The 13,124-nt window shown below is 37.6% G+C and overlaps 1 protein-coding gene across 1 annotated transcript in view; it reads left to right on the forward strand.

Annotated features, from left to right (window-relative positions):
- Nucleotides 1-7,602, forward strand: part of PHF3 (PHD finger protein 3) — a 41,087-nt gene extending 33,485 nt beyond the window's left edge. The window contains exons 12-15 of the mRNA XM_010136617.1: nucleotides 1,105-1,252; nucleotides 2,665-2,754; nucleotides 4,010-4,205; nucleotides 5,426-7,602. Coding sequence (XP_010134919.1) covers nucleotides 1,105-1,252; nucleotides 2,665-2,754; nucleotides 4,010-4,205; nucleotides 5,426-7,602 — 2,611 coding nt within the window. The remainder of the gene's footprint in view (nucleotides 1-1,104; nucleotides 1,253-2,664; nucleotides 2,755-4,009; nucleotides 4,206-5,425) is intronic.
- Nucleotides 7,603-13,124: the final 5,522 nt, after the last annotated feature.

A 13,124-nucleotide genomic window follows, 5' to 3' on the forward strand; every position in this document is an offset into this window, starting at 1 on the left:
TGCTGTCAGTTCTCTCTTCATTTTCTTCCGTGCTGTACTCCGCTGCCCACTAAAGAGGGAATTGCAATTTGAGGCTGTTTGTTTTTTTTTTTCTAGTTTGAGAGGTGATTTTCTAGAAAAACATCAACTCCTAGTTATTTAGAATTGACTGGAGTTCGTGTTGAAATTCCGCCTTTATCAGGACAGTGTGGTCCTTTACCAAAGATTGAGGACTTTGTTTTTTGAATAGCTTGCTGAAGAAAGTAATTTCTAGTGCAGACAGAAAGAACTGTAGGTTACTGTGTTACTGTAACAGCACATCTGGTACTACTGGGTGGCAAGCTTAGAATGGCTCATAGCATGCCTAGAATATTTTGATACCAGCTTATTGGGAAATGTTGAAATATGGCTGTAACATTTTCCATGAGGAAACTGTTAAGATTGGGAAACACTTTCCTGTAAAAGTATTTCAGTCTTTCTGTTTATTCTTTGCAGATGCTTTGTTGACAAAACTGAAGCTTTTTTTTTTTTGAAGGAGAGGAAAAAATGCTGTTTTGTTCAGGTGATGGTAGTGGAACTGGGAGGAGATGCTCAAGAAGCTGTGGAAGTGATACATGGGCGAGAAGAGATGAGGAACCAGTTGTAGGTCAAGGGAAAAGAAGGAGGACACAGGTATTCGGGTGGTGGAAGAGAGTGTTGCAACAAAATGTACGAGCTAGGAAAACAGAGTTAGGATAGGCCAGCAGGCAGTACATTGTCCTTTCCGCCTCCCTGTGGCAGGGAAGGATCTTGCTGGGTCTGCAGCACCTATATGTGTTTGTGTGTCCTCTTCAGTAGCATTTAATAACTATTGGACTAAATTAACCTCTCCATTCTCAGAAGATACCGTAGTGAACTGATGTGCTGCTTATCTGACTGTCCTTCCCGTAGCATGTATCTACTCCACTGGAAGATGAGAAACATGGTTGGTTGCCTTGCTCTTTTCATTGACTCAAGTATGCTTAACTGGAAAAGAAAATTCTTAATGACATGTCATTCCTTTTACAAAGAAAACCCATGATTTACATCATCTTGCTTGATATATCATGTTTTAAACAAAGTGGGGTTTTGTTTGTTGTTTTCTAGGTCAGAAACGCCTGGTACTGTGGAATGTGAAAGTCTGTTTCTCGCACGCCTGAATTTCATCTGGAAGGGCTTTATCAATATGCCTTCAGTGGCAAAGTTTGTTATTAAGGCTTATCCAGTTTCTGGCTCTTTTGAGTATTTAACAGAGGTACTGCAAAGAATGAACAATTCATTTATTAACTTCAGTGATTTGTTTATCTTGTAGACTAATAATATAATGATGAAAGGCATTGAAGCATGATTGTTGTACTGAGTAAAATACTTGTGGGAGGACGTAGGTTAGGGTATGTATTTGTAAGTAAAGTATTTTTCAGTTTGTCCTACCGTAGACCCATGGTTCATCTGGATTCAAGTTCTTTGGTAGATTTTAAGATGTTTTGCTCTCGTCTCATTCTAAAATGTTCCTTGAGGATGAGCAGCTGTATTTCCAGAGCTGGTTTTGTAAAAGATGAACTGTTTTTTGCTTATTATGTAGTATCTTCTATAGCACAAAGTACTAGGGAAATACAGGACAAAATTTACTATGGAAATAACCACTTTGGCATTCATTTTCTGAATTAGTGGTGAGAAAATTGTAGCTCAGTTTCGAATTCAAAGCATTAAACAAGTCAATGTCAGTTTTTGGAAGAGAGGAGACTGCTAGTGGTTTCTGATGACAGTGCAAGCAGTCTTTTCATCTTGAAACCTGGGTAACAGGGTTTATTTTTTTTTTCCCCATCTGGTGGCAATTCTTGTCCTAACCTTCCATTGTAAGACTAAATAGTCCTTAAAAAGAAAAGCTTATGTAGTGTTCGCTTCAGTGTCTGAGAGGCCGCAAAAGGATGAAACTGCTTAGAATAGTCGTCTTCATGTCAAAGATCGGAGAGCTCATAAGGCTCACTGATTCTTCTTGCCAGTAACACAGGATGTATCAGCTTTCTAATTAGAAGACCTAGGTCTTCTATTAATGTGGTTGTCTTTGCTGCATATCTTCAGAGAAGTGCAGGGCATGCAGTACCCTTTAAACGATTGTTTTATGAGTCTGATAGGCTTTTCAAAACTCTTCTGTTTTATTTCAAACAATATTTTTCCTTGTGTGTTCCTAAATGATCCTGAAAGTCTGTTTTTGTTACTTGTGAATAGTGAACTCAGTAGTATCCAAGAAGAAATTTGTGTCTCTATATACATGTGTGTGTAGGTTATGTTTTCCCCTCATCATTAAGATTCTGAAAGTTTGTTATATACATAGGTATACATTATATGCATAACTTGAGTATTTCCAGAGTACAGGACAGTTATATTTGCAGTTAACTACTGAAATAAATAATTTTTGGGAGGTATAGGTGAACGGTATTGAATGATAACTTAGTATAGATCATTGACTTTGCACTGAAAATCTTAATTTAAATATCCAAAATTTAATGTAATTTGTTTCTACTGTTGTAACTTCTACTGATATTTAAAAATTTTAATTTAAGAGCTAAAAGGATTAAATATTTTTTCAATATCTGAAACATATTTGATGAGGTATTTACCACAATTTTTACATTGCATTCAGATTTCTGTTGTCCTTTCTCATAGGACTTACCTGATAGCATTCAAGTAGGTGGCAGGATATCTCCTCACACTGTCTGGGAGTATGTAGAAAAAATCAAAGCTTCAGGGACCAAGGTAAGAATTTTGCATACTGAGGGCTTGGTGTTTAACATACATCCTATTCACTGAAAAGATCTGTTTTGTTCTCTGGAACATTAGCAAAATACATGACACTTCAGACATAAGTGATGGTTAAGTTCAATGGACGACAGCTGGTGGTGCTTATTTTCTTACTATCTAACCTTAAGCTGTCATTTTCTGTTTGAGAATACTTGGATATCTTTGAGACAGTAACACATCATGAATGCTAGGACACCACATGTGTTAACCTTTCATTTCATTACTATTACAGTATGCAAAACCATTTCAGTGGTCCTCTGGTGGACTTGTCCCGCTGTTTAAAGGTTGTCCTTGTGCTGGGGAGCCTAAAATTAGGTAGTGCTCTCCAGATGCTGTATCACAAGTGATGACTATAAAGGTATAACCATTTCCCTTGGCCTGGGAAGGGAAGCAGCCTGCTGGCTGCTTTGATTCCGACACCCAGCATGCAGTGGCCTTCTTGGCATAGAAGTATTGCTGGTTCATATTCAACTCGTCCACCAGGACCCCCACATTCTTTTATGCCAAGCTGCTTTCCAGTCAGTCCTTCAGCCCATCCTGGTGTGTCAGTTTTCTCCATCTCAAAGTGCAAGTTTTTGCATTTGCTTTTGCTGACCTTCATGAAGGTCAACCTGTCTTTTCAGCCTACTGAGATCTCTCTGAATGTCAGCCAGCTCATCAGCTTATTGACCACTGCCCCTGAGTAGGTGCCCTCTCAGTTTTGCAGGGGATCTCCTCTCCCACTTTCCAAGTCATTAGGCAAGCCATTACAGAGCATCAGCCCCAGCATCGACTTCTGAGCTGGGCTTTGGTGGTACTTCTGGGATCTGAATACTGGTCATCCCCTAATATTAATGGATATATTGGACACAACAGACTATGAAGTAAAGCTTTCTAGTAATGTTAAGGGTGCGGAAGGGAATAATTACTTGGAAGCTGGCATGCTTCCCTAAAACTTCTTTAGTTGGCTGATAAAATGTTGGCTTTTTTGTCATGCACTGTAATTATTTTTTTTATACTAAACGCTTTTTATTTGTTTTTTCCAGTTTTCCTTAATTATTTTTGGCCCTATTTCTGCTCCTTCTGTCTCCTCTGTTGTTCTCAGCCTTCTTGAGGAGGCTTTTTCTCCTTCTCTGAACTGTGCTTTTAAATAAAGAGCAGTCACTAAACCAATTAAAATTTCATAGAAAAATTTATCTAACCATTTTTTCCTTTCTCTGTTTGTAAACAGGAGATCTGTGTAGTTCGCTTTACTCCAGTAACTGAAGAGGATCAAATATCCTATGCATTATTGTTTGCCTATTTCAGCAGTAGAAAACGTTATGGTGTAGCAGCCAATAACATGAAGCAAGTGAAAGATTTGTACCTCATCCCTTTAGGTTCCTCAGATAAAGTACCACATCATCTTGTGCCTTTTGATGGGCCTGGTAAGTACAGCTTGCATTATGATGATGAAGTTCCAAATTCCTTGTTAAAGAAGTTTTCAACAGAAATATAAGAAAAAATTAAATTTAAAAATGCCAGCTATTCTGCTCAAACATGTCATGAGTTTTCATAGTGTTAGTTATATAACTAACACTTCCTTGAAAACATACTAATTTCCCATTGTAAGATTACTCTGATACTTTATTGTTGTAGGAGAAATGACTGTGCATAACTTTGTTTCATGTTTACTGCATTCTTCCTCTAAACCAGATGGCTTTGTAGGTTACAATCTCAGTACATTCAGTGATGCAAGTGAACTATGATAGTAGTCATACTGAGTTGCAAATTGATACAGTAACTTTAAAATAGTATTTTTCATTCAATTCCTTCTTCCACAACCATTCCAAACTTCCTTAAAAGAACAAAAAACCCCCAAAACCAACCAAAAAAAAAACAACGAAAAGAAAAAAGACATAGATAGTTTTAAAAAAGAGATGGGCAAGTAAAAAAAGATCCGGAAATGGCTCTCAGTTGTTCTGCTTACACTCAAGTTATTTTGTATCAATTTATTTTGTGTATAAAAACTTGTAGGTGATTTCTTCTTTTGAGATAGGCAGGGCCAAAATGAGGAGAGGCTCAGCTGCAACTCATATAATTTTTTAAAAGATCCTAAATTATACAGAACAAAATACATAGTGGACAGATGGCTAATAGTATACCTGGAAACACAGGGTCTTCTTGGAATGAGAGAAGCACTTTGGAAAGTTGCTCTGGTAAATCTGAAGAAGTATGCATAACAGAAATTAATGAGACCTTGTGGTTGCAAGTGTGCTCTTTACTGCCCCCGCCCCCCACCTTGTGCTTTGCTACCACTGTTACCAGACTGTAATTGTGTTGTTAGACTAATGTGATATTTAACTTCTGTGCTTCTTCTTACGTGACTAGACTAAATCTGTCTTGTGTTCTGTATTTGGAAGTTATAGTGGGTGATACAGTACTTAAAGCAATTTTAATTTGCAATGCTTGAAGTCATAATTTTTATGTTGGAAATACATCTTTTATTATTTTAAGTATTGCTTGTTGTGTTTGATGGAAATTTCAAATGTTATAAAATGAATACTTTCTGTAACATATTGTAAGAGTATGGGGCTTATTTTTGTGAAAATGATTGCTATAACCAAAACATAAGGGGTTGATAAATTGCTGTTACAATTTTGTGCAGGGATTGAAATACATCGACCAAATTTATTACTGGGATTGATAATTCGCCAGAAAATGAAGAGGCAGATTACCTCTGTGGCAGGTAGTAGTTTTGCAGATGAAGCTTCTGAAAGTACCTTGAGCAACTTGCCACCAGAGAAGAAAAGCAAGCCAAACAAACCTGAAGTCTCTCATCATGAGTTGGCATTAGAAGAAGAGGAGGAAAATGATTTTTTTAATTCATTCACAACTGTGCTACACAAGCAGAGAAATAAACCTCAGCAATCTAATATAGAAGATGTTCCACCAGTTACTGAACCATCAGTGGAAAGTACCAAACATGAACCACCTAAGCCTCTCAGATTTCTTCCTGGAGTCCTGGTTGGATGGGAAAATCAACCTTCTACTCTGGAGCTAGCAAATAAACCATTGCCAGTGGATGATATTCTTCAAAGCCTGTTGGGTACAACAGGGCAGGTATATGAACATAGCAAGTCAGAAGCAAGTCCCAGTGAAGATAAACCAGTATTAACTGAACAGGCAACCTTAAACGAAGAAAACACGGATGCTCCTGAGGTAACTACTGAAATCAGTGAAGCAAAGACTGGTTTGGATGATGTACAAGAATCCACTAATGCTCCTATAACTGTGGATGCAGCAGGCGTAGGGACTTCAAGTTCTGCAAGAAGTACTGGATCTTTGATAGGGCTCAGTCTTAAGGGAAAACCTCCAGATGTCTCTACAGAAGCATTTTTAGCAAATTTATCTGCTCAGTCACAGAATAAAGAAACGGAAGAAAGTAAAGAAAGTGACCCAAAGCGGCAGTTACCTGACAAGGACAATGTTGCACAGGAAGTTAGAAAGACCACAAATTCCAGTTTTTCTTCTTCCTCATCAAATGCAGGGAAAAAACCCAATGAGAATAATGTTAATGTAGGCTCCGCTGAAGGTACCACTGCTAATACCTCTAAGTCACCGCCATTTATTAATCTTAAAAGAGACCCACGACAGGCAGCTGGGCGAAGCCAGCAGACTAATGCTTCAGAAAATAAGGAAGGAGATGTTAGCAGAAATGAAGACCGACAGAATGTTTCAGGAAATGATCAAATGGAACCAGAGAATAAACAGTCATCTGGAGAAGTGGGCTTAAACCCATGTCAAAGTGATGCCCAAACCAATGAGATGCAGTATGGTTCAACTGGAGCAAAAGCAGATAATGCAGTCGCATCACAAGCGGAAGATCCCAAACGCTCGCAGGAAGACACACTGATGCAAAACATTGAAACAGTGAACTCATTTAGAAGAGGACCAGCAGCAACTTCATCTCATTTTGAAACCGAAACTTCTTCCCGTTCTGAATTTATTTCCAAAGTCCCAAACCCTATTACAAGTGGCAGCTTCGCATCTGTTAGACCTCCACAGCAGAATTTTCAGCATCCTAAATCTAATCCACCTGGATTTCAGTTTCAAGCTCCTGCACCTCTTAACTTTCCTCCACAAAGCAACCCTATGTTTGGATTTCCTCCTCATTTACCACCTCCACTTCTTCCTCCTCCTGGCTTTGGCTTTCCTCAAAATCCAATGATGCCATGGCCACCAGTAACTCATTTATCAGGTCAACCACCACACTATGCTGGACCCATTGCACAAGGACTACCAGTGGCTCACAAACAACCAAGATTTTTGGGGCCAGAAAATTTTTTTCAGAATAAAGACAGTAGGAGACCAGAAAGACGCCACAGCGATCCTTGGGGCAGGCAAGAGCAGCATTTGGAGAGAGGGTTCAATAGAGGTAAAAACGATCAGCATAGACAAAGATTTTACAGTGAATCCCATCACCAAAAGAAAGACAGACATGAAAAAGAGTGGAACAATGAAAAATACTGGGAGCAAGATTCTGAAAGGAATAGACGCAGAGACAGAAACCAGGAAAAAGAGAGAGAGAGGAAGAGTAGAGAGGAAGGACAGAGAGACAAAGAAAGAGTGCGATCTCCACACAGTGATAGGGCTGCTGATGGAAAAAGCCCCAGCTCGACTAGAAATCCAGAAAAAAAGACAGAGAAGCCTAAAAGTGAAGAACAGGCTCATGAAAAAGATAAAGAGAGGGAGAAAAGCAAAGAGAAGCATAGAGAACGAGAAAGTGAAAAGAACAAAGAGAGACATAGGGACCACAGTGACAGAACTAAAAGCAAAAGGTAAAAAAAAGTGCAGGCAGTCTTTTAAAATCCTATTTAAACAAACTGATAGAATAATGTCGTTAAACTTTGTATATATATATTAAAAAAAAAAGCCTGCTAGGATTGTGCCATCTTTTTTATTCATTGTTGGTGTTTTGCAGAAACAAGTCTGTATTTTGGTACCACTTGATGTACCAATACTCATCCTTCTTTTCATTATACCAACTATCGCTAGAAGTAGGAGTTTAATATTTTCTAAAATTTTACATTGCTGTATATTCAAAATTTTAAAGGTTTCTTTTATTAATATGCAATAAAGGCTTAGAAGTCTTCTTAGCTGATAAAGTTGGCTTTAGTCAAGTCTGCAGTATAGTTGCTGCCTTTGGTAATTTGTGCTCTCTTCTGTTTTAAGATGCTCTGATAATTTTAAAAGTGAATTTCATACAATAACTTCTTTTGAATTTGCACTGTTTTTTAAGACTGTAGCAAAGCCTCAGAACCCACACAACGTTTTAACAAAATGTAATATGCTTGGTGGTGTGAAGAGTTTTTTTTTTAAATTATTCAGCGTACAGTAAAATAATTCAGGTGTATTTCATTAGTTTTTCAAGTATTTCCTAAGCATCTGAAGCAGTTTGTGACCAGAAATTGGAAGGCTGTGCTGCTCGAATGTTATTGCTTTAAACTGCACTTGTTTTAATAAGAAAGCATTTTTAACCTAAGTTCTTGAAAATATGATTTGTAGTAGTAAATTTATTTCTCCCACCATTTTCCATGCTTCAAAAACTTGAATACCTAAGCTTGTACATTACTTTGTGTTTTGCTATCCTTTTTATTGTAAAATGTAAATATTTTAAGGGATATTTTGATTCTAAAATGATAAAACTTTCTCACATACTGTGTGTGTTTGATTTCATAGGTGTGAATCTTTAGGTTAAATTAATAGAGGAGGCTGAGTTACAACGTGCCATGTTTGTTGTACACTTCATGGCTTGGTTGTTTGGAGTTTTGGAGGGTGAAGTGGAGGGGAAGAAGGGCAGAAAAGTATTTGTACCGATAGGACTTCTAGTAAATTTATATTTTGTAGTGACTACCATCCACTGATGCAAAACAAAAGGTAAAAAAAACCCCGCAAACTCAAAACCAAACTAAAATCACCTGCTCTTATGCTTCTTTAAAGTACACTGGTCATTTTATTGAGTTTTTCAGAAACAACAAAAATATTCAACCATATTAAGAAAAACTTTCATTTATCGTTCTGTTTTTCAATGTTTTCTTCTTCATTTTGAGTACATGACCTTATGTACTTATGTAGAGTTTTGCACTGTGCTGTAGAAATGCCTCTTCTTTCCAGTTTAACACACTAACTGTTAGTTTTAACTACGAATATATTTTAAGGTAAAATTTCATTTGGCTACCTTACAGGGAGCTTCATGGTCAAATTGACTAGAATAAAAAAATCTTGCACCACATAAAGACGGCAGTAGACTTTTATTAAGTAATGTTTCTTAGACTCATAGTTGAAAAGATTAATACAAAAAAAGAAATCCTCAGTGTGTTAGTAACTAGAAGCAATATTTAAACTTTTTTATGGCATGACAACATGACTTGATTAAATCAGTCTTTGCCAAAGTGATCTGTATAGCAGTAGTGCCATTGAATATATCTGGCAGTGTTACATATGTGTTGTTTAAATATTTGCATCAGAGTTCTTTAGACATAGAAGATGCACCAAAGCATTGTTCTGATTTTTGGAGTAAGTTCCAAGTCAGCAGCTCTGCTTGTGAAGATTTTCTTTTGACCTGTTCAAAAGTCTACTCCCAGTCCACTGGAACACTGTCACATTCACATCCATTTATGCTCTGTAAATAAACTGGGAGTGGTAAAAATTGCAACTCTTTGTACAGAAGGGATGGGAATGATTCCTGCCAGAACTACCAGAAGTAATTTCTTTGGAAAGAATACATAAACACTTTCCAAGTTTGCTGAGAGCTTTACTACCTGTCTCGTGTATGTAGGTCCCAAAGAGAGCCAAGGTAAAACAGCTCTTGCGGGAGAGCTTTGTTAAGAGTTTAAATTAACAAGAAGCGACAGTTCCCAGGATTTGGTCCTAGAATCTGAGTTAGTGTAATGGCAATAAATCCCACTACTGCAGGAATAAAGGATTTTGTCATTTTCATTGCCATTGGTCACTCTCCTTTAAGCACTTGTATTAGCTCAAAGTGCTCTGATTTACTGGTTACTTGTTTTACAGTGAGTTGCTGCTCAGATCACAAAAAGCAGTGCACACTGCTGAGGAACTGGCAGTAACACCAGGAGCCCCAGAGGGAACAGGATAACCCCCTAAATATGCCCCCTGCCCCAGTATCATATGGTGGTAAAAGGCCTTCCTAAAAGAAACTGGAAGAGGAGAAGAATCTCAATGCTCAAATGTCAAGTGGGCTTTGTGGGCTTCGTGAGCTTCCTGTTGGAAGAGAGGAAGAAGCTCTGTTGCATACGGCTGATAACTCGAGGGCTTACAACAGCTGAAGAAGATGGAAAGATCATCACAAAGATGTGTGCAAATGCTTGTTAGAACTTCTTAGAGTAGTTCCATCACCCCATTGCCACCTTACTTACCTTCAAGTCATCTGTAACTGACTGTGCAGTGCATTCGTTGATGCATATGGTTATGCGGAAACTAATGTGTGCCACCTAGTTTTACTGTGCTTATTGACTCTGCTCCATATTTCCTTTATGGAATGACCAAAAAAAAATTAGAAATAGTTATTTGTTTCTGACAGGTACCTACTGAAGACATGTATTCAGAGAATTTCCATGCAAGGAGGTATTGGTTTATTATGTGCTTTTGAGCAATAGTAAAGTTAAATAGTAAGAGTCAATCACTATTTTTATTTTTTGCTTATATAGTAAACCAGAAGTCAAATGAGAAATGTAGATACCATCATAAATCTTTCGTTTAAGCACATTGAAATAGAACTTGATTGATTTTGTTTTTATCGCTCACTGAAGTAGAATATGGCTAAGATTTTTTCGGAAGGAATAGAATTTTTGCAATTATGGTATAAAGTGCTCTATTTACTTCTGAGATTATAAATTAATTAAAAGTACAGTCACAGAAATTAAATTTACTGTGGCCAAAACCTAGTAAAATTTCAAAATCTCATTGGAGGCATATAAGCCAGAAAGGTATAGCTAAGGCAAAGCAGTTCTTAGACTTTCTGGTGTTCAGGGTGTTAGGAGTAGAAGTTGGTTATAGGCAAACTGCCACATTCCCACATTCTGGCTGTGAGTGGTTAAAACAAAAGATTTCATGTAGTCAAACGGGAGACCTCTGCTGGAGAAAAACAGCAGGCATATGTTGTGTTTGTTCAGTAATTAAGTGAAATACCTTTTATGCTCTTAAAATATTATGCTTAGAGAAGAATGATTTTAGCATGAAGACTGTTTTAAGTTCTACACTTCTGTATAAATGCATACGTGACAGATAGAGACGCAGAATGGAGGGAGAAAACCTTTTATTACTCAGAATAGAGTCTTTGTTGTACTATGGATGAATATGTTTAACATGGTTTGATACGTCAGCAGTTCAAGATTTATTGCTAGTATAAGGTAAATCAAACAGTTGGATTTTAGCAGCACTTAATGATTAACCAGTGTAAGGAAGTGATTTAGCAAAAAGAACAGCGACTTGATTACAGATTTGAGAAAGACAAGATTCACACTAACTTACCACATGGTACCTTAAATCAAAATATGTATATATGTGTAAACACAAAACATACAGACAAATAGAAATACTTGGATCTAGTGAACTATGCCCACACTCATCAATGTAAATAAAGCTGAACACCTGAGTAGGTAGAGAGGTGTGAGAAAGAGGCCAGCCTGTAGGTCAGAATTGCCCTCTTCCAGTTTAGAGTAAATACAGTGCATCGGCATTACTCAACAGGTAATAGTTGAGTCTCAGGGAGGTAGTCCTCACCCACGCCTTATGTCAACCTTCCTGGCAGAATATCCTGAGAGGTGTAGCAACTCGGGGGGGTCTCATTATGGATCATTATTTATAGGGTCTGAGACAATTTTCCGTTTTGGCCTAGCTCGAGTGATGTAATGTTTTGGTTTGCACGTGTCTAGAACTTGCTGGATTTTAATGTTCTGGTATTTTTCTATCAGTTGTGCATGCCCAAAACTTGCTGGATCTCAGGGGCCTAGTATCCCCTCTTTGGGCTGCAACAAAATACAAGTGTACCAGGTTGCAAGAGGGCTGATTGATTATCCAAGAAGATAAGGAGCCAGGAGCTGAGGGAACACTTCAAAGCTCGGCTCCACTGCAGGAAGTGATTGTTGTTATTGTCCCCAGAGAATGGGGGAGGCAGGAGCCAGGTACGTTAAGGGGGGGCCTTAATGCTCTGGTATGCTACCTCTCGCAATTCACATTTGATTTTTTCCAATGTAGTATTGTGTGACCCAGAGAGGGGAGTTACACCCTGTATTGAGCAGCCCATGAGGTGGCTTGGAATTATACCACCACTAATTAACAAGTAATTTCAGGTGTTACAATTTAAAAAAATTCTTATCACAATAAACATGTGCTTTTTGTCCTAAGTACACCTTTTCTTCTCCACCCCCTCCCCATGGCTTGGAATTATACCACCACTAATTAACAAGTAATTTCAGGTGTTACAATTTAAAAAAATTCTTATCACAATAAACATGTGCTTTTTGTCCTAAGTACACCTTTTCTTCTCCACCCCCTCCCCATTTCAGTTTTTAAACTTCACCTTACTATTGCAAAATTATAAGAGAAACTCTGCATTCTAATAAAATTTCAGCGTTTTGGAGAAACAGGTAAGTTGTCTGTCCTCATAAAGTGATGAGCAAATAATACTGGAGTGGTGGTTGGGTTTATAAGCTAGTTACTACCTCTTTGTCTACAAAGCTTCCCAACATTATAGAAGAAAAAAAAACCTGCAGACTTTCCCGTTATTTAAAGTAAATACTGAAGAGTTTGTTTATGTAATTTTATGAGTAAAATATGCTGTTAATACTAAAAATAATTTAAAAAAGCAGTTGGGGACAGTTTTACACTGCAAGTTAACACAAGGAACAGGAGGAAAAGGAAATTTTTGGTTTTAAAGAGTTTTTCAATTAATTTCCATTGTAAACATTATATCCTTCTGCTTTCATGAGCTGAATTTTCTTAGAATCTTGGAAGAGGATAACATCTTTAATTTTACCAATGAATTCCTTCTGAAAAAGCCCAGCAGTGACTGTACTGACTTTTCTGCCAATTTCAAACCCACCAAAATAACAGATGCCACCGTAGTTTAAAGCAGTGTATTTTCTGTGTGGATCGGTATCTTCAAAAAGAATTAGCTCCTCATCAAGATACACCTTAATACAAGTTTGGTTTTGAACTACAGTAACGAAATGCCATTTTTCATCACAGGTGGAGTGTTTGCTGTGAATTAGAGGAACAGAGATTCTTTCTCCAAGATTAATCACAACTTTTAATGTTCCATTGGCAAGACCAATGGCAAG

The sequence above is a fragment of the Buceros rhinoceros genome, unplaced genomic scaffold (genome assembly GCF_000710305.1).
Source record: "Buceros rhinoceros silvestris isolate BGI_N320 unplaced genomic scaffold, ASM71030v1 scaffold385, whole genome shotgun sequence".
In the NCBI taxonomy this organism is placed as follows: Eukaryota; Metazoa; Chordata; class Aves; order Bucerotiformes; family Bucerotidae; genus Buceros; species Buceros rhinoceros.